The 19,617-nt window shown below is 52.2% G+C and overlaps 8 protein-coding genes across 8 annotated transcripts, besides 1 other annotated feature; 4 read left to right on the forward strand and 4 right to left on the reverse strand.

Moving 5' to 3' along the window:
* Positions 1–853: 853 nt before the first annotated feature.
* On the reverse strand, positions 854–3,229 carry NFIA_059770 (Zn(II)2Cys6 transcription factor domain-containing protein; the record flags this gene model as incomplete). Its single annotated transcript, XM_001258518.1, has 4 exons — positions 854–1,784; positions 1,841–2,323; positions 2,374–2,873; positions 2,930–3,229. The coding sequence occupies 4 exons, from the start codon at positions 3,227–3,229 to the stop codon at positions 854–856; spliced, it is 2,214 nt and encodes a 737-aa protein (XP_001258519.1).
* Positions 3,230–5,538: 2,309 nt separating this feature from the next.
* On the forward strand, positions 5,539–7,980 carry NFIA_059780 (glycoside hydrolase family 92 protein; the record flags this gene model as incomplete). Its single annotated transcript, XM_001258519.1, has 2 exons — positions 5,539–7,334; positions 7,398–7,980. 2 exons carry the CDS (start codon positions 5,539–5,541, stop codon positions 7,978–7,980), a joined length of 2,379 nt encoding a protein of 792 aa, XP_001258520.1.
* Positions 7,981–8,044: 64 nt separating this feature from the next.
* Positions 8,045–8,065: a microsatellite.
* Positions 8,066–8,094: 29 nt separating this feature from the next.
* NFIA_059790 (ferric reductase family protein) lies at positions 8,095–10,056 on the reverse strand (the record flags this gene model as incomplete). Its single annotated transcript, XM_001258520.1, has 1 exon — positions 8,095–10,056. One exon carries the CDS (start codon positions 10,054–10,056, stop codon positions 8,095–8,097), a length of 1,962 nt encoding a protein of 653 aa, XP_001258521.1.
* Positions 10,057–10,519: 463 nt separating this feature from the next.
* On the reverse strand, positions 10,520–11,474 carry NFIA_059800 (sulfotransferase family protein; the record flags this gene model as incomplete). The annotated part of the gene is made up of 2 exons (XM_001258521.1): positions 10,520–10,747; positions 10,794–11,474. The coding sequence occupies 2 exons, from the start codon at positions 11,472–11,474 to the stop codon at positions 10,520–10,522; spliced, it is 909 nt and encodes a 302-aa protein (XP_001258522.1).
* Positions 11,475–12,255: 781 nt separating this feature from the next.
* On the forward strand, positions 12,256–12,730 carry NFIA_059810 (uncharacterized protein; the record flags this gene model as incomplete). The annotated part of the gene is made up of 3 exons (XM_001258522.1): positions 12,256–12,284; positions 12,340–12,581; positions 12,645–12,730. 3 exons carry the CDS (start codon positions 12,256–12,258, stop codon positions 12,728–12,730), a joined length of 357 nt encoding a protein of 118 aa, XP_001258523.1.
* Positions 12,731–14,332: 1,602 nt separating this feature from the next.
* On the forward strand, positions 14,333–14,722 carry NFIA_059820 (uncharacterized protein; the record flags this gene model as incomplete). The annotated part of the gene is made up of 1 exon (XM_001258523.1): positions 14,333–14,722. The coding sequence occupies one exon, from the start codon at positions 14,333–14,335 to the stop codon at positions 14,720–14,722; it is 390 nt and encodes a 129-aa protein (XP_001258524.1).
* Positions 14,723–16,228: 1,506 nt separating this feature from the next.
* On the reverse strand, positions 16,229–16,831 carry NFIA_059830 (uncharacterized protein; the record flags this gene model as incomplete). The annotated part of the gene is made up of 2 exons (XM_001258524.1): positions 16,229–16,555; positions 16,712–16,831. 2 exons carry the CDS (start codon positions 16,829–16,831, stop codon positions 16,229–16,231), a joined length of 447 nt encoding a protein of 148 aa, XP_001258525.1.
* A 1,786-nt stretch (positions 16,832–18,617) lies between these two features.
* Positions 18,618–19,097, forward strand: NFIA_059840 (DUF3140 domain-containing protein; the record flags this gene model as incomplete). The annotated part of the gene is made up of 2 exons (XM_001258525.1): positions 18,618–18,817; positions 18,896–19,097. The coding sequence occupies 2 exons, from the start codon at positions 18,618–18,620 to the stop codon at positions 19,095–19,097; spliced, it is 402 nt and encodes a 133-aa protein (XP_001258526.1).
* Positions 19,098–19,617: the final 520 nt, after the last annotated feature.

Below are 19,617 nucleotides of genomic sequence, written 5' to 3' on the forward strand. Positions count from 1 at the left end.
ACACTCAGAAGTTCTCTTCGTGCGATTTTGTTATATGACAGCTGAAGGGAGAATCCCAGTAAGTGAGATTGGCGAAAATGGTGCCAAATGGGACTAACAAGCTGGTGCATTTGAATGCTTGATCTTTGCTTTTCCTGTCTTCTTCATTCGATTACACTGCATGGTATTCGCATCAGCTTGGCGAATTGGTGACACTATGATAATTGGAGCGAATTTGTTTCTAGGCACCTGGTATGGCTATCAATCGAGCTTTCGACTTTTCTTCTTCTGGTAGAACCTGACGCTATTCTGACGCGTCACATAGACTCGGCATCAATTTCCGAGGTCCGAAATAATTGGTTGCCGGGTATGAACCCGGAATGAACTTCCGGTACTCGAGGTTCTGATGGTATCACCCATTTCTGCAACGCTTCATTGTTGTTAGCCAAGTTGTACTGCGCTGATTCGTAGACCATCTTGTAGGACACGCAGACTGCGATTAGATTAAGAGTATGAACACGATAGTGATGCTGTTTGATATAGTTGTGTCGTGCTATGGCGTAGGTATATTTGTATCTTGGCCACATCCAAGTCGTTATGGTCATTTAGAACCAGTATCCGCATCTGTTCCAGATCTTAATGCAGATTCATGTCTGTATCTGTAGCGGATAGGCGTTCTGAGAGCCGTGGTTGATCGATTCACCTCCGAGACTGCGAAAGGATTCCTATAACGTCAATGACGTAGGGCTCGACAAGTAACTAGGTTGACTTCAGTTTGTTGCACGAATGCCGAATCAATCTCGCAGACAAGCGCTGTCATGTTGTGGATTTCTATGGTGGCCGATGGCGCAAGCAACTTTGCAGCATCGATCTATCATTGATCCCACAGATTCTGAAGTTTCCGAATTTGCGAACCAGTCGCCCATCCTAGATCAGCTTCGACGCCGCGTAGCAGGTCTCCAATAATCTGGCGTTCCTCGGGGCTCTCGAGACACTGCCCCACGGCAAAGAGCAGGGGTATCATGTAGATACGGACACCACCTTGCGGTCTGCCGAGAGCGATGCCGCAAATCTCCTTGCAGCGGTAGTCGACTTCTTTCGTCAGCTCTCGGTAGCCCTGTAGCCGGTCAAAGGCGGTGCTCGGTGCGCTGATCACATCCGGCGGACGGTTGAGTAACAGTGCAAGACGGCCAAATTGATACTGCTGCATCGCCGCGGCGCAGGATGTCATGCCATAGAAGATCTCGGGGAACGGCATCTCGGCGATCTCAGGTAGTTTGGATAGATCCTTGGGGCGAGCAAGACGCAGGCAGGGGCGAAATGTCTCGGGGATCTTCTCGACCCACGTTTGGAACTCGAAGCAGAGTCTCAGCCAGGTGGATGTCGTCGGCTGAGAACGTGGAGATGTGACGGTTGGAGAAGGTGAATTGGTCGGTGGCTGGCCAACCCACTGCTCTACCTGGGACCTTTTCGAAGCAGCCAAGAAGTTGAGAACCTTGTTCAGAAGCCAGATCAGACTGTTTGCTGCCAAGTCTTCTCGTTGGAGCATCATTGGGTTTCGAGTCAGTCCACTCTCTAACCGGAGGTTTCCTTGTTCGTCAATGGGGATGCCGGCGGCTCTCCATAGTGCGAGGCTGTCCGGATCAAAGTGTGTCAAAGACCGATTGAAATAGGCTCCTAGATAGTCAAAGCGAGCAAAGTCAAAAAAGCAGGCCGCAATCCCATGTGAAAATTGTGGAGGCTCTGCATAATTGCTGTAAATTTGCAACATACTATCAAAAGCAGATTTGGCGCCATTGAGATGACTGTTCAGAGGTTAGCGAAGCACGCAACCGGGGATGCGCTTAATAATGCAACATACGATTGCCACATTTCTCCAGCTTCATCCAAGAGCTTGTACGTTGTGAGGATGACCGCCGCGGCGAGTAAGTCTTCCACTTTTCTCCAAAAGGTCCCTATGACTGGTTGCTCCGTAGGAGGTCCATGTCCAGTTTGCTGTACTTGGAGGTTCAGCCATCGACTGACGGTCTCCACTGGCGACTCCAGGACGGCTGTGCTGGAGACAGCTGAATAGGCATCGGAGACAGAGGTGTTGATATGAGAAGCGGCAAGATAGTAGTAATTAGCAGCTTTTAGAAACCAGTCCACCTGAGCCGAATTCGGGTACACCTCCATTGTCGGCGGACTGGTAAACAGTCCTCCACCGGCCGGAGATATTACGCCTTTGACTCTGCCCAGGTGCTTCGCTGCCAGAGCTGCGATTGCATACTTGAGACAGGGATCATCAATCGCGCGAACTGGAACGTATGCTGAAAAGAACTTTCCAGAGTCCGAGATGTCTAGCCTGAGATGAATGAGCACAAAAGGTAGCAGCCTAAGAGAGACTTTACGAACCAAGGTCCCAGAGTCGCTGAGAAGTGCCTCGTAAGAAATGCAAGCTCGTGCTCAGTACCAGTCATTAGCTCCGAGAATATATCCTGAAACTTCTCTTCCTCACCACGCTGCGAAGGACTTCTTGGAGAGTTCAAATGCGTAGCGGCAGTGGTTTTCTTGAGCTCGCCGTAGACGTTATTTGGCACGGCGAAGCCTCCAGCTGCCGTCTTATTTGGCGAAAATGGGCTCTGTGCGTTGCTCCGACTGGAAGCACTCTGCTGATCAGAACCTGCAATTTCGGTTGGCCCAGCCTGTACTGCGGATTGATTCACAACCTCGGCCATGCCGTCTGTTTGCACGGGTGGGTCTTGCACGGTTGACACTAGCTCATTTGGCGTTGAACGGACCGCTAACTGAGTGATCTCGGCAGTTCCCAAGCCAGAGTTGGCGTGAGACAGACCTTGGTCAGCGGTACTTTGCATCACATTTTGCTCAAAATCTGTTGTGTGAATGCCGGCTACCTGTCTTGGTATGAGATGTAATCATAAACAAGCATAAGGGAAGTGCACAGACTTACACCCTCCTTCGATTTGGCTGCATGTGGCTTTGAGTGAACTTCATTGTAAGGTGCATATCGACGCCTTACAGAAGCACCTTGGTCTATGAACTTGCGGGTTTGGACATAACCAGGGCATTCTACGCCAGCATTGGTACAACGCTGACAGCTTGGCCGTGTTTCGTCGCACTGAAAGGTCAGGAAATGCGTCAAATTGTCCAACTGAGCTCGTGAAACACACCTTGAGATGTCTCTTTTTACAACGTTCGCAAGCCTTGTTGGATGGTACCCCTGGCATTGTCGATCTTTGCTCTGCGGCATTCAATTATGCGGGAGATGATCTCTTCTTCTAAGCGCGACTGAGGGTCTCATCTCAATTCACACGACGAAGATGACGAGAAGGTTTTAGATCGTAGATCAAGGAAAGTGCGCGCTCGGCCAAGAAGTAAGGAAAAGCTTAATCGTCAAGGGATCTTGAATTCTTGATGGATTATGGATTGGGGCAAGTCGAGTGACGTGCATCGGCGCTCGTTCGGATAAAAGTCGGCAAGTTCTTCGGTATCGTCTCACCGCCTGGCAGTATCCGTTTTTTGGCTGCGAGAGGTTTGGTCCTACTGTTTCGTATTATTTTGTAGAATTGACTCTTATATGAGCGTTCCTTTTCGAAAGAAGCGCGGTCCTGGTCGCTGAGATGCTGAGAAGTCTGGCTAGTCAAAACTACCCTGGTCAAGGCCGTGCAGGTCTTGACAGGTCGCCGAACGATAAGATCGCAGTAGAGCTGGGCCATCCGGTGCCCTCGAAAGTTGATTCTCATGTGTTTACAGATAATGAGAAGAGCCGTATTTACACGGACTGGATCAGTTAGTTCTCCATTCTAGTCTACAGGCTTATAGAATCACTAACGTGTACACGTGATTGCAGAAGCAGGGAAACCTCACAATTTGGTCTGCTCAGAGTGTCGAAGTCCAGATGATTTGATGCTTTGCGAGACTTGTTGTAGGTCATACCATGCACGATGTCTGTCAGATCCTGCTAGAGCTGCTTCTACAGGCAATTTTTATTGTCCTTCTTGCAGAGATAAGCGATGGGATCTGACGCCGCCTCCAATCAACTCATTGGCGGCTTCACCGGACGTCTCTCGGAGCAGCACACCTGTTCCACATCCAGCTATAATGCATAGTCGCACAGGTCCGGCAGACATCCTGACCACACAGACAAGTCTGCAAAGTCCGCCTGTCCATTCTTCGCCGGTTGATAGTCAGCAGCAGGGCGCCCAGAATGTGCCCAGTACGGCATCAAACTCTGACATCATGTCTCGAGCGCGACACTTTCTGATCCAGCGTGGGAAGTTTCCTACATCTCAGGAGTTTCATCCCGAGCTCTTGTCGAATTTGGGGACAATGATGTTGGAGCTAGAGTCCCAACAGTTGTTGCTCCAGGAAATCCAGGACTTGCGAGAGGAAAACGCCAGCTTGAGAAGAGAGGCTTTGAAAACCAAGCACCACTATCCCTCTCGAATGCCGATAAATGAGTCTGTCCTCAATTCCCCTTTTTATCTAGCGCCTAGGATCCAGACTCCATCTCCCGACACAGCTGGAAAGTCATGGGACAGAATTGTTATGGATTTGATTTGATCTGTTGGCAACCTCGCTCACGAAACCATATGTTTATCGTTGCTTGCCTGTCGCTAGGCTTTGTGTACCCTCGGGAGCTACACCAGGTTGCGTCAGCATAGTATGCATGCGAACTTGATGGGAAGTGAAATGGAACTGGTCCGTTGCAGAACAATGCCCATCTGCAAGCCATACACCCACCGTTGTGCTCGACAAGTTTTTGGTCGATATCGTGGAGACATTTGGCCGTGTCCTGAAGAGTCACGTCACGCATGGTTGGGAAACTGCAATTACCAGAGCCACAAGAGCCACAATTATTGATGCCGCACCCTCTGTCGACAGTCCAGACTCCACGCTCAAGCTTGCTTGTCCAGAACTACGACCTGTTGATCCGTTGGCGTCCTCTTCCAAGATTAAAGAACTCACTCTGAACGAAAAGATTAATCTCGTTAAAGCGAGACCGGACACATGCCAGATGCAGTACTGTTGCATTCCTCCGTCTTTCTCCTGTAGATAGCCAGGTTATCAGCATTATCTGCTTGAACAATCATGCAATGCGGGGGTTAATTTAGCATCGGGAGAGCAAACAGGTTCTACACTGGCTTCGGCTGGGTTCTTGAAATGATTTCTCCGCATTGCAGCTACTAGTGACTACTAGTTGGATTATTTATGCCACTGCATCTTCCCGAAAACCCCTTTGGGAAGTTCACCCTGCAAATCCCGGCGGCCGGAGCCACTCCGTTGCATGCTTTCTAGCATTAGTATGAGGGGTGCATCTGGACCGATGATGATCTCGATGTGATTGCTACGCTGTAAGGTTACTACAATGTGACATGGAAAATGAGGGTTTTGACGCGGGGAAGGGGTTTAAACGTACCTTCCCAGCCACCAGCCCCTGGAATGCTTGGATCCTTTGGCCTACACCGCGCACATTGAACCTGAGTTGGTTTTTTTTCCTTCACCAAAACAGAGGATGCCTCAGTGTTGATTGCATTTTGAGAGCTAGACTATTCCAAAATGGCAGCTGCCTGGTCGAAGGGAGTTCCGCTGGCCGTGCTCAGTGCACTTGTTGCATCTACATTCGTGCATGGTCACCAGAAGAGAGATTCGAACTTTGACGTGTTGGACTATGTTAATCCGTTCATCGGCACGTCAAATGGCGGCCATTCCTTCGCCGGAGCGACACTGCCCTTTGGCATGGCCAAAGCAGTAGCAGACACGCAAGGCGAGAATCAAGCTGGCTTCGCATACGACACCCAAGTCGTGACCGGCTTTAGCCATATGCACGACAGCGGAACTGGTGGATCACCATCCTTGGGCAATTTCCCCCTCTTTGCTCATGCGAGCTGTCCGGGGGATGACCTCAATCAATGCAAGTGGCAGCAGCCTGATCGGGCGGTTGCGTGGGTGCCAAACTCCCCCAAAGCCCGACCAGGCTATTTTAGCATCGCATTGGAGAATGGCGTGAATGCCGAGATGACGGTGACGAACCGTTCAGCTTTGTATCGGTTCAAATTCCGCGGCGCCTCCGGACCGCTCAGCCCGGTGATCCTAGTCGATTTGATAGATCTGCCCCTGTCCCGCACGAACGGTACCGCCTCGGTGGACCCATCGACAGGGCGATTGACCGGTAACGGCACTTTCAATCCGAGCTTTGGGATAGGCAGCTACGTTCTTCACTTTTGCGCTGATTTCAAAGGCGCCGAGCTTCGTGACACGGGCGTGTGGATGAAGACCCGGGCGGGTACGAATCAAACGACAGTCTCGGTGACTCCGGATGGGACAAACACCGCGTCGACTCTTTCTGCTGGGACCTTTGCCCGATTCCATGCTCCGGCCGACAATACTCTTTTGGCCAGGGTTGGGGTGAGCTTCATCAGCGTCGAACAAGCATGTTCTAATGCGGAAAGAGAGCAGCCGGACTTTGACTTTGACAGCACGGTATCTGCGGCAGAGAAAGCATGGAGAGAGAAGTTGGAGGTGATTGAGGTTGACGCAGAGGGTGTCTCTGCTGATCTTCAGAAAGTGTTTTGGAGCGGAGTGTACCGTACCATGATCAGTCCCCAGGATTACACGGGAGAGAACCCGCTGTGGCAGAGTGAGGAGCCGTACTACGACAGCTACTATTGCATCTGGGACTCGTATCGCGGGGTGCATCAGTTGCTCACACTGCTCGACCCTCTCTCGCAGTCACGGATGATCCGGAGTCTGGTAGACATTTACCGCCACGAGGGATATCTCCCAGACTGCCGCATGTCGCTGTGCAAGGGGTTCACTCAGGGAGGCTCCAACGCCGACGTTCTCATCGCCGACGCATACCTGAAGAATGTCAGCGATGTAGACTGGGCTACTGCCTATGAAGCCGTGGTCAAGGACGCAGAAGTTGAGCCATCCAACTGGAATGTAGAAGGCCGAGGAGGCCTCGACAGCTGGAAGACTCTCGGGTATATCCCGACGGATGACTATGATCCGTATGGGATTGGCACGCATACGCGCAGTATCTCGCGGACGGTGGAGTACGCATACAACGACTTTTGCATTGCGGAGCTGGCCAAGCGGCTGGGCCACGACGCCGACTATGAAAAGTACATTCAACGCTCGTCGAACTGGCAGAACATGTTCAAGGCGGATCAGAGGTCGTACATCAACGGGGTGGACACAGGCTTTGCCGGGTTCCTGCAGCCGCGCTACCTGAACGGAACATGGGGATTCCAGGATCCGATCTTTTGTAGTCCGCTGTACAACTTTACGTCGTGCTACCTCAATCCCGCTGGACACGAGACCTACGAGGGGAGCTGCTGGCTCTACACATTGTGAGTTTCCGTCCTTCGTTTGTGAAGCAAAAAGCAAAGCTGACCGCTGACCGCTGCCCTCAGCTACGTGCCGCAAGATATGGCCTCTCTCATCACCCGTCTCGGCGGTCCAGAGACATTCACGTCGCGGCTGTCGTACCTGCATGATTCGGGGATTCTCTACGTGGGCGACGAACAAGCTTTCTTGCCGGTTTTCCAATTCCACTATTCCGGCCGACCAGGCCTCTCCGCCTCGCGAGCACACTTCTACATCCCATCCCAGTTCAACGCAACCATCCCAGGAATCCCGGGGAACGACGACGGCGGCGCCATGGGCGCATTCGCCGTGCTGAGCATGGTGGGTCTCTTTCCGGTACACGGACAGGACGTCTACCTGATCACTCCGCCATTCTTCAAGGAGGTCAGCATCCGCAACCAGGTGACGGGCAAGGTGGCAACCGTGCGAAACACCAATTTCGACCCCAGCTACAAGGCGATATACATCCAAAGTGCGAAACGCGACGGCAAGCCATGGACGAAGAACTGGATCTCGCATGATTTTTTTGTGGAAGGGGGCGTTCTGGAACTTGAGCTGGGGGCGGCTGAGAGTGCATGGGGCACGCGCGTGGAGGATTTACCTCCGAGTATGAGCGGCTACGGGATGTAGATGTAGCAGTGCAGTAACCATGCATTAAATGGGTATATAACATTGCGTTCGTATTCAAATCATAAGACCAGACCAGACCAGACCACGACCCGCGTGGTCATTGTCTTCCTCAGTCTACCACTCCAGCCGGTCATCATGCACCAGCTGCACATCGTACCCCTCCTCACCCCTCCATACCCGGCCAGGATCATTACAAGCCGCAATCGCCCTCCGCAGATCGGTTATCAGTCCCGTCGGACCACTAGCAAGCACGCGCGTCGGGCCGTGTACCGTCCTCGCCACGAAATCAGTAACATGCGAGGCAACATCAGGATGTCGATCCACCCCGGCAAAGCCGACGTCACCGGAGTTGGAGCCCATGTATTGCACAGTAAATTGCGCCTCCCCGTCTCGGGAGGTAGTAGACTCAGTCCGCTGGATGGCATCCTTTACTAGCACTTTCTTGAAGTCTTGCACCTGGGACTGGGCGTCGGCGTCCGCGTCGCCCTCACGCGTGACAAACACCCTAATCCGGAAATTGGCGCACACCTCCGCGGCAGCTACCAGCGCGTCCATCTCGGACTTGAGCCACTCCATATCTGCCTTGCGGCGGATGACCCAGATGAATTCGATCAGTGCACTTCGGCACGCGAAGCCTGTCTGGCGGGATAGTTGAAGGAGGACGGGCAGGACGAAAGTCACGCCTGTGCCGCCTGCGATGCAGAGGATGTTGATGTCCTCTTGCAGGAGTTCAGTGCTTAGGATGGACTGGCCGTATGGTCCGGCCAGCACAATGGATGTTGAGGACTGGTTGCTTCGGGCCAGTAGAGCGAGTTGGCGCGTGAGGCCGGCCTTTGCGCGGATGATGTATGTGTGTGTTTGCTCGCGGCCGGGCGTAGGGACGCTGCAGGGCGTCATGGGGTGGGATTGCCAGATAGTTAGGTCTGGGAAGCAGAGGTAGAAGTGCTGCCCGATGGACCAGGGGTGGTGCGGGAGGGTAAAATCTAGTCTGATGACGTCGCTGTCTGTGTCGTTGGGGAAGGAGGTTATTTGCGCTGAGGGGATGTGCATGCGCAGGTTGCCAGAGGCGGTGGTATGTAGCAAGACAGTCCGCAGGAGACGCACACCCCGGTCTAACAGCCAGACTGTCAAGGAGGCGATCATCCAGCAGGACAGCATGGCCCAGTGGCCCCAGCAGGCGCCGACGTAGACCATGGCCACGACGTAGTGCGATTTGCGGAAGAATTCGTACCCCGTCAATCGGATGCACCATTTCGCGGAGCAGAAAACCAAAAACGAAAGCAAAATCATGGCGACGACGCCCCAGATCATGTACTCTTGTGCGATGAACTCGTTCCACGTGGAGGGCTGGGGCTGGTAGAGCTTGCCCTCGATAACGGTCCAGCCGATGGTGTGCAGGACGGACTGAATGTAAATAATGTATCCGAGCCAGCGGTGGAGGAAGAGGAAGTGGTGGTGCGGGATGCCTGTCAGCAGCGAGAGGAGGGACTCGCGCGTGGACAGGAGGACGGCCAGCGGGGTGAGGGCGTAGGCCAGCACGCCGAGCCGGTCGGCCCAGGGCCCGAGTCCCACGCGGGTCTGATGCAGGTTGGGATAGCCTTTGACGGGGCTGTACCAGGTTTTGTAGACGATGCCGACAAAGGAGAAGATGGTGAGGTAGGAGGTTAGGATGAGCAGGACGAGGATGTTGAAGCCGGTTGTGTGGCCGAATATGCCGGGGAGCCATCCTCGAAGAAGATGACGGTGGTAGACTGATTTGAGGGATTGTTGGAAGCGATAGGAGAAGCTCTGAGGCTGACTCTTTTCCGTCTCTGCATCTTGAGGGCAAGGATGCGATGTGCGACGGATGCGGATGAGCCGTCTCAACGCGCAGACCACCAAAACCCCGAGAATTACACCCCAGAGAATGGCACTGTAGAGAATGGACAGATCGTGCGAATGATACACCGTGTCGAGATAGTCGCATTTGCCCTTGTCGGTGGTGCATGGGAGTTGGCGGTTATAGTAGCCCCAGTGATGCTCGACACCGGGGCCGGAATCGGGGATGTCCATATGATGGGCGCGTGAGGAGAGCATCTTGCCTGCTGCTGCTGCTGCGAGGCAAACGACATGACAGACAGATGGAAGCCATGAGAGATCTTATACTCGACCGACACAGACAGCAAATCTAGATGCGACAAGAGAGTGGGCTGCCAAGAAGGAAATCTGCTCAAAGGCGTTGCCAAGTTTTCCGCTGGTGGAGATTTCCACTTTTGCTGCTGGAGTCGTCAGTCAGCTCAGCAATCTGTCTCTTTGGATGCTTCATGGGGTGGATAAATTCTGGTAGAATGGTAGAATTGTTTCACGTATAGCCTCAGTGTCATCATGTAGATAGATATGTATAAGATGTTGATGTACTCCGTATAAACCACGAGATGTGACGAAATGACAATGCCAAGCAAAGAAGAAGATAATGTGCTCAAATGGGATCACATCTCCACTCACTAGTCCGTAGACAGTGGGTCTTAGGTCTACTTAAGCGCTAAGAGTCAGACATATCCTATAGACCAAACAGACCAGAGTCTCGAATCGAGCTCAGACTCAGTCCTCCCCCGCGCACTCCCATCACAATCGCCGTGGTCAAGACCGCCGTCGAACTGACCGTCAGCACCAGGTTGCGGAATGCCCTCATGTACCGTGGCTTGAGCACTCGTTCAACATTACCCGCGAATTTAGTCGGATCATTGGTTTTGGGGAATGCTTCCATAGGCACATCTTTTTGTAGAAACTACAACCATCAGCGTCGTCAGTGTACAATGAGCAAATGAACTTACCTCGCACAATGGCTCCCATCCATCCTCAACACTCCATTCCAGCAATCGCTGGGGAGCCACCAGCCCCCGGATCATGGCACAATACTCGCGATACACCCACCTCCCGTTCTTCGCGATGGCCGTGCGCGCCGACTTCCCGCGAAACAGCCCCGGATAGCCATGCGTGACATACAGCTCCCACAGCCAGAACAGATCCGCACAAAACACCCGCATCATCCACAGGAACCAGCGGTCCGCAATCTCCTCCAGCAGAGTCTTGATCGCACTGCGATGCCACGCATCCATATCCTTCCTCGTGTTCAAGATCACCAACGCCTCGGGATACGCCTCCACCAGTTCCGCCGCGAAGAACGACGCCGCCGTGTCCACCACCGCATCGCAGTGTCCCAGCAGCGCGTCAAACTCCCCACGCGACACGCGGAACTCGCCGTCCTCCTTCCCGTTCCATTTCGCCCGCGCCAGTTTCGCCCATCCCTCGATGTACCCCGCGTTCTCTTCGAAGGAGATGTCCCACCCGTGGTATGGGGTTAGACCAAGCTTCCGCAGCGCGACGGCCAGGCTCTCTGTGGCGGACCGCGGGAGACCCACGCAGATCACCTGCATGGGCTTGGTGCGGGTGCGAGCCGGTGGCTTCGGGAGGTTGTAGAGGGTCTCCTTGAGGCTTTCCTTGAGAGTTTCCATTTTGACTGGGCTGGCTGAGAAATGTGCCACAGGATCTGTTTGACTGGTTGAATAGGGGTATTTATACGGCTTTGTCGGAGAAATGGTACGATTAGGCGTAAGCGGGTTGGTGAGTGTAGCTGCAAGAGGTGTCAGCATTGATGACTGTGTAACCATAAACGGTTGGGCTGAAATGAGCTGTTAGATCCCAGCCTCGTGTTACCTGGGTTTCGGACTGCCCGATGCGGCTGCAGATGGTGGCTGATTGGTGCTCGTATAAGCTGACTGTTGGTTTTTTGGCAGCTTGTTTGCTTAGGGCTCTATTCATTACCTGGGATGGTAACTTCTTTATTGATATTCACTTTACATCAAAGAACCATTCTCATCTGCATTCACTGCTTCAAGCAAAATGGGCAATAGCTTATTCACTCTTGCTGTATATATACCAGCTCATTCCTCTCCTTTCGCCCTTTTCCAACTCTTCCAACTTTCCATCTCTGCATGAAGAGCAGATTTTTCACATAATTCATCTCCTAGATTAAACAGTTTTCGACTCATCATATTGCACTTGTCTCGTGCTACAGAAGATCCCGGTCAATGTCTGTTGATTGGGGGTCTTATTCCTTGGCCGGAAGTGAGTTGTCGACAGTAAGCTATCATGACTGTACTGACTTTGTGATCCAGTAGCTCTGACGCAGCGACTGAACATGCAGCCCCGAACTGCTTCGAATATTGTATCAGGCGCCATTCGTGGTGAGCAAATACCTCCAGCGGAAGGACAGTTTAACACCTCTGCCTCACGATGGCACACTGGAAACAAGAAGACGCAAGGTACGTTGACGGATCATGGTCGGTACATTTTGAGGTTCTCCACCGACATTTATAGACCACTCAATAAGACCGATTCCTGGCTCACACCGGGCCATGTCTATGGTCACTGCCATATCTTGAGTTCAGCATCGGGCCGCGTCTATTCGCACCAAGATCGCAGAAGACCAACAAAACTGGCAAGAAAAGACATTGCTATGAACGCCAGCTCGGTTCGTCTCTGTGGCAAGATCAAAAACCACCGCAAAAAGCCACAGTCATTTCTTCGATTCAGCCTATGTCCTAACAGATCACAACCCCGTATGCGACTGCACACTATTATCTTTGACGCAGCTTTCTTACAACATATGATGACCCCAGCAGGGACTTGCAACTATGGTTACTGCCCTGGCGGGTTCAACGAGTTGTTTGACAACATCAAAGATGGAGGATATCTGGCACCTGCCTAAGCCTGGCAGCAGTGGCAGATGATGTCTGTTTCATGGTTGCTCGACGCCTACATAAGCCAGCCCGAATCTCTCAGCCCCTGCCGACTGGTGAAGCCAGCGGTATCATTTGTTGATCATTCTCCGCGGCATCTGCGGTTGAATTCCCCGGCCAACTTTCGTCGGAAAATTGTTACCACCTTCGTTGGTTGATTCGATCGATTTTCGCTTACTCGCATCACCATGGCTTACCAACCGAGTAGGCAGAATAAACAGGTTCAACTGAGCCTCAACCTGCCAGACGAACGCACCGACTTCTATGAGCGAGCACCTAAGCTCCATGTCCGGAGATCAGCCTGGAACAGAGATCATATGAGGGCGCTCCGGGTCGTGCCCCTTGACGACTGTCCCATATCCAAGATATGCGAAGCCCAGTACCTACCCCAGATGAACGACCCAGGCCTCTGTTCTGTATAACTTCTCCCGGTATTCTACATCTCTGAAACCAAGGCGGCATTTCGCCAACTCGGACAATGAGCAACCTGTACCCTACACTATCCGTCGACAGGAGGGGGCCATCTTCGAATATGATTCTCCCCCAAGAACAGATATGATGGATCAGACTCAGAAGGACCAAGGGCGGTGGAACTCAGAGAATCGCTCCTCGCACCGAGCGCCGAGCAGTTACGGTAATGGACTTCGCACAACCGGCAGTTGGCTGGGATGAGTCCGGTACGCAACAAGGCTATTGGAATGGCCAAAGACCCAGTCAATCAAGCGCACTCGGACCCTGGGCAGTGGGTACACACTCCAAGTGAAGTTAAAATCTTCCTCGACGAACATACCAGCATGCGGATACGGTCCGAGCAAGTCGCAATTGCCAAACGGAACTCCCATGCCTGGCTTGTTCCTTCTGTATGGGAGCCCAGCACATCAAGGTCATAAGAACTGTTTTCTGTGAGTCGAATACTATGTCTACTCTCCTTCTACAATCAACATCAACACTCTAACCTGCTTCTAGCAATCCTGTTTTTCCTTTCTCTCTTATCCCCAGTACCCACCTCCAAGTTCCCTTGATAGCTCGTGTGACAATTCACATTCACAATGTCTGCCTTCAAAAATCTTAGCATTTTTTTCACAAACTACATGCATAATACTGTGAGTACATACATTGAGCTGGCCCCAATAATAAATTTTTCAATTGATGAATGCATGCCCAACGTCGTATAGGTCACCTCTAGCAGAGGAACCTCTTGCGATCCCTGCCGCGCCTGCACCGGCCCCTATTCCTCCTGCTCCTGCGCCTCTGGTTTGACTATCCTCGAACGCACTGCTCAAGTTTGTTGCATCCTCCTCGTCATAAACAGGAATCATCCAACTCGCGATCAACATCAGAGTGAGGTCGACCATAGGCTTCGGGGGTTTGAACCCAGAGTCTACTCCGAGGCCCAACATGGATCAATCCTTTGGAATATGGAACACCTCAAGGAAAGGCAAAGTCATGCCGAACGGATCCTAAAGCTATGGCACGGTCAATCATAGACCAGATCCTTTCGGCCGCAATGAGAGAAGTTCGGAAAGAGCTACAGAACCTTGCGTCCGATAATGAAGAGCATCTATCTTACAATGGAGACACGACTTAAAGTCACTCTATCCCGAGAAGACGAGGATCTCGTGATCACCGGCGACGCAGACTACTCGTTCTGGTATGGTAATCCGAGCGATATCAGTACGAATTTGGTGGTCTGTGAGGCGAAATTCAGGGAGCTGATAAACCTGCTGATGAAAATCCCAATGGGCTTCGCCCAGAAGAGACAGAGAACAGGCCTAGACATCGGAATCCTCGTCATTCCAGGTCCAGGCGAAATCGGGACGACGACTACGACTCAAGCAGCAGTTCTAGTGACGACGATTACCATCGACGTCGCCGTCAAACGACCGGTAGCCATAGGCATTCTCACGAGACAGACAGCCAAGACAAGCCAAACGGAGGCAGCTGGCGCCCTGCGGACATAGGATTCTTTTACCCGGATATGGCAAAGGGGACGGGGCCGGGCTGGGGGAAACACATCAGTTGCTTGGCTATATGGGTAGGTAATCTTCTCATACCGAGGGAATTCTTGTTACTAAGCCGAACCGTTGATCCCAGATGGTTGCGTCACACGATTATCGACCTGTCTCCGGATGAAAGGATTGATGTGTCATGCCCAATCCCAGAGCGATACCTTAATGATATCAGACAATTGGATTCCGCAGATCCAGTGAACTGGATAGGGTCCGAGCCGCCTTATAGCAAGCTCTGGATGAGGGCAGGGTGCTCCAGAATCCTCTGGATGGTAACGTCCTTTCCTGGCCCGTTTCGATCGTTGACTTCGAAGATCTCGAAAAACTCCTGGTCATCCGCGACGATCAACTCGCAGATCTCGCTGACCTCTAGGGTGGAGGCGGAGGCTGAGGTAGAACGCAGCAGGTCCCCGGAAGCTCACACAGCTCCCGATCGTCACCAGCTTCCCAGGACTTCTGGATCTTGCTCACCAGAACTGCATGACGCCGTCAACAGTGGTCTATTAATATCGTTGGACATTGGATCTTGATGGCCTCCGGACCTTCGCTGGTCGGGTTTCAAATTCGAGCAGCTGGGTATACCCAAGGCAGAGGATATCTCCAAAGTGGCCACCACGCATTCCATGCAGGGCAAGGAGTCGAAGCTTGTCATCTATGGTCGGGGTCATCTCGGCACCGGCGAGATGTCAGACCTTGGGTTCACGGTGGATGATCACCGCGGAATGTGGACTCGCTCGGGTCACTGAAGCCATGCTAAACAGTTGCTTTCGTGGCTGAACGGCCGTGGTGATTTTAAACAGGCGTACACCTTGAGCTGGAGTGATATTATCGCGCCTTTAGCGGATATCGCCAGCAACCCTGGTGCATACAGAGTCCCCCCTAAGAGTGTTGCTGACCTGGTGTTGATACACCAGGATATTACTTGCCTTCAGTAAGCCACTATCTATCAAGCAAGCACACTTAAAATATAGCTAACTTTGATAAAAGCCGCCCAGGCGGCGCTGACTACCTTGTCCCACCGCCACCCTAGAACATCGACCGTAAGCGTCATCCCAACTGGCCCTCGGCCCTGTCGCGAGGACCCCAGACAACTGCATTCGGTTCATGGAATTTGAACAACGCATCTTCACCCGACAAGAAATCGCCGGCAACTGAAGGCAGCGTCAGCAAAAAATAGGAATCTTTACCTCCATTTATCTGCTCGCTATGGACAGTGATATGCGAAGCAGGACAGGCTTATTTGACCGACAGCGCCCCAGCGCAGCTGACCGGGCGTTTACCTCCATCAATCGCTCGTACACTCTCTCCTTTGAAGATCCTCACTATTGTATCAAGCCCCATTTGAAGTTGGGTATTCTGAATCTTATCCCCGTCTCATCTGAGACAAAGATCTCTGGCTGGTGAGCGGCGCGACCACGTCAATGTGGATAGGGACGTTACGGATAAGGGTCCCGCACTTTAAGGATCTCCCCGCCGAGGCCATTGAAGATGAATAGGACGAATCGAGCCTGCCGTTGTCCACCGTACTGACTTATTGAAGTTGCTTTTCATAACATAACCACTGATCCAAACCTCAACCACAATCCATTCTGGGTGGAGGCTTTTCACCACACTGGCATGAGCTACCAGTGTGTAGTGGCCCAGGCTACACAGATTGCCCGTGCTGCGTTCGGTCAGGCGCCAGTGGTAACCGAACTCCAGGTCACCGCGGATGCGTTCAATGGACACGCCGTGTGGCCCGTGACACGGGTGCTCCATAGCGACGCTCCTATAATTGTTTGCACACTAAGTGCTACTTTATAGTCACAGTCATTCAACAGCAATTCCAGTACTGCCTTTGTTTCGGAAGCAGGGCAGTTGACGTCGGAGGTGTGCTCATTCTCGCTTGCCCAAGCGAAAGCACCGTCCTTAAGGGAGGTTGAGTCGACGGCAGTATTTGACGTTGAAGCCTTTCATTGGAATGGCTCTCTCCTCGGCTTCCTCGCGCTCCTGAGACCAGGTTACAGTGATAGTTTGGCCTTGGACGGTCAGTTCCGGGGCTGCGGGGGGCTTGGGGAGCATTCCTGTAGTCGGAAGAAGCTCATGGTTGTCGTTTTGCCTTCAGTTGCGCCCTGCCCTGTGCCGGATTGCAAGGCAACGTCTGCAAGGTTAGCTGGGGCTCCAGCATGATTAAAGAACCGAATATATGCCTCAGATAACGCGGGTGCCCTTGGCGGTGACAGCTAGGGGCACCTTGACTGGCGCGTCATGCGTCTCCTCTGCCACCTTTCCTTTGCCCCACTGCTGGATGATTACTACCGCCGGGCCGATGATGAGACGGACACGATGACTACGGCCATCGGAAAGAGTTGGAGAGCGGAGGCCGAGATCATCCAGAGGCATGCGAAGGATTGTCCCCGCCGCATGTTGGGCTCGCCCGTGATATCCATATCATTGCCCCCTCGAAGAAATCCTTGTTAAACGGAGAGGTCCTGCGCGGACCCCTTGAATATCAGCATTTCGAGCGCTTGCCACCTCTTTGTGTTATTCGACGAGACTTGGAGAGGTTACAAGGTTGTTGATCGTCAGATCCGAGCTTTCGAACAGTATTGTCGAACCCAAATGGTTGGCATTCAATGTGTGAGGTTGCAATCCCGACAAAATGTACCGGGTATACCTGGCGAGGAGCGGAGTCGTGGTCTGCAACACGAACACCGAAGTCTTTCCCGGGAATTCAGTCTAGTCGGGTCCGACTCCAAAACCTGAGGAACCTGTGTTTGGAAGTGTCCCTGACCAAGGCCCGGCCGTTAACGATGGCCACGACGACGACGATGATGAATTTGGCTGCAATGAATATGAAGCGACCTGGCCAGCTGGTCTCATGTCACAGCACGACCTAGCCGCAGGCACCAGTGGTCGCCGTCTGCTCGCAATCAAACAGTGTCCGCCACTTCAATATGTCATTGGGCAAGCACAACAAGTCTGTCCTCCTTCAAAAATGGCTAATAAAACATGTTCTTTGAAGCCAGAGTTCGAAGATGGATGGGTTCTCGATCTAGACTACGATGGAGACGAGGGAGATGAATTACCTTACTACTATCCTCGTGTGAAGCCGGCCACGGAAGAAGACACTGAGATGTCCATTGACCCGCCCAGCACTGCACCAGTGTCATCTGCTCCATCCCACACTCCAACTGCACGATTCCATGACTTCTACGGAAGCTGAGTTTGAAAGTCGCATATGTGCGGGGCGTATCACCGAGCTGGAGTTCCTAGCGACTTCTTATGACAACAAAGGCCAGGAGCAGAACATCAAGGCTCCCAAGGGGTGACATGCCAGTTTTATTCAGTCACGTGGTCCCTAATATGTCCATTCTCTGACAGAATGCGGAAATTCTATGACTCTACTCCTTGCGGTATAGGAGCTACTTTGATCGATTTTAGGTACCTGGTGCAGTTGATCCTGGGCGGACTTGAGGAGCGAGTTGGAACATTCTCTTTTCGCAATTGTTTGAAAATATTATTGAATGAGCTAAACTAGAGAACTGCAAGTATATATGGTGTTCCCTCAGTCTCTGACACGAATTGAATTGCTCTTGTATGTAAAAAGCCAGGATGACTCAAGACCAACAAGTATCGCCAAAGCCGATGCGTTCAATAATCTTGATCATCTTAGGTCATGGAGACTTGTGTATACCGATCGATCAGATATGCCAAACAATCGATCATCTCGATTGCCAGGAATCCATGACGTCAATCAAGCAGCTCTCCACGAGTACCACTTCTTTACGCAAGACATATATATGACAAGACTGGTCAATTCAGCAGTTACTTTCACTATCAGCAATTAAAACAAAATATAGCCAAAATGGTAAAAGACAAAACCACCGTCATCGAGTACGTCCCCCTCCCTCTCCACCAATCCCATCTAACCACTGCTCCAAGAGAATTCAACGACCTGGTCAACATGACCCCCACCGAACTCCGCGCCTGGCTCGCGGAAGAACAATCCCAGTCCTCAGGCTGGACGGGCGCGTCCGCGTCCGGCGAGACGGTCGGTCACGAGAGGTAATCTATCCGTCGTCCTCCTGTATTTTACCTATTCGGACAGTGCCTGAAGAAAACTGACCTTGATGACCGAAAAAGCGGCCGCAGAATCGTGGATATCCTCGAACATAACCCCTCCAAGGACCCGTCCGGGTACTCGGACGAGGATCTAGAGCATATGCGGAGGGTGGTCTCGTACTGTAAGCGGCATCTGGCGCAGGAGGAGCATGCGAAGCGGGATACCGGGAGTAGGAGTTACAGGTCGTTGAAGAACTGGGGGCATGATGCGCTGAAGGAGTGAGTCAAGTCAGTTGATCTCTGATGGCATTGTTCGGTACGGTTGCATATGGAGACTTGGGTTGGGTTGCAGGACTGTGCCGGTTTACTTGTGGTCTCTTCGGCTTTTTTGCCCCATCTTAATTGGATAAATGAGTATACTGCTGGTTATCTGGTGATCGCTACCGTAACGGCCGGCCTGTCATTGGTATAGGGAATAGGCTCATGCCGTTAGATGTGAGAATCGTTTCGCTCAGGTAAGGCTGGCATGATTGGGGAATAGCTATTCGCAGATAACAATGACATCCTTGTCGGAAACCAGACCAAAGAGTTGAATATACTACAGGATAACATCCACTCTAGCTTTCTTACCAGGGATAGACTAGGCTCTGTGGTGGCCATGCCATCCTCAACTACCTCGAATTACCATGCTTTAACAGCTCTAGACCATTCAGAATGAAACGCCAGGAAAATTTCCGTCTCCTCAAGCTAGGCTACCTAAGCTAGCAGCTCCATCGGCAGTTCCATCTGCCGATAGGAATACA

Source organism: Aspergillus fischeri, genomic scaffold (assembly GCF_000149645.3).
Source record: "Aspergillus fischeri NRRL 181 1099437636266 genomic scaffold, whole genome shotgun sequence".
Lineage (NCBI taxonomy): Eukaryota > Fungi > Ascomycota > Eurotiomycetes > Eurotiales > Aspergillaceae > Aspergillus > Aspergillus fischeri.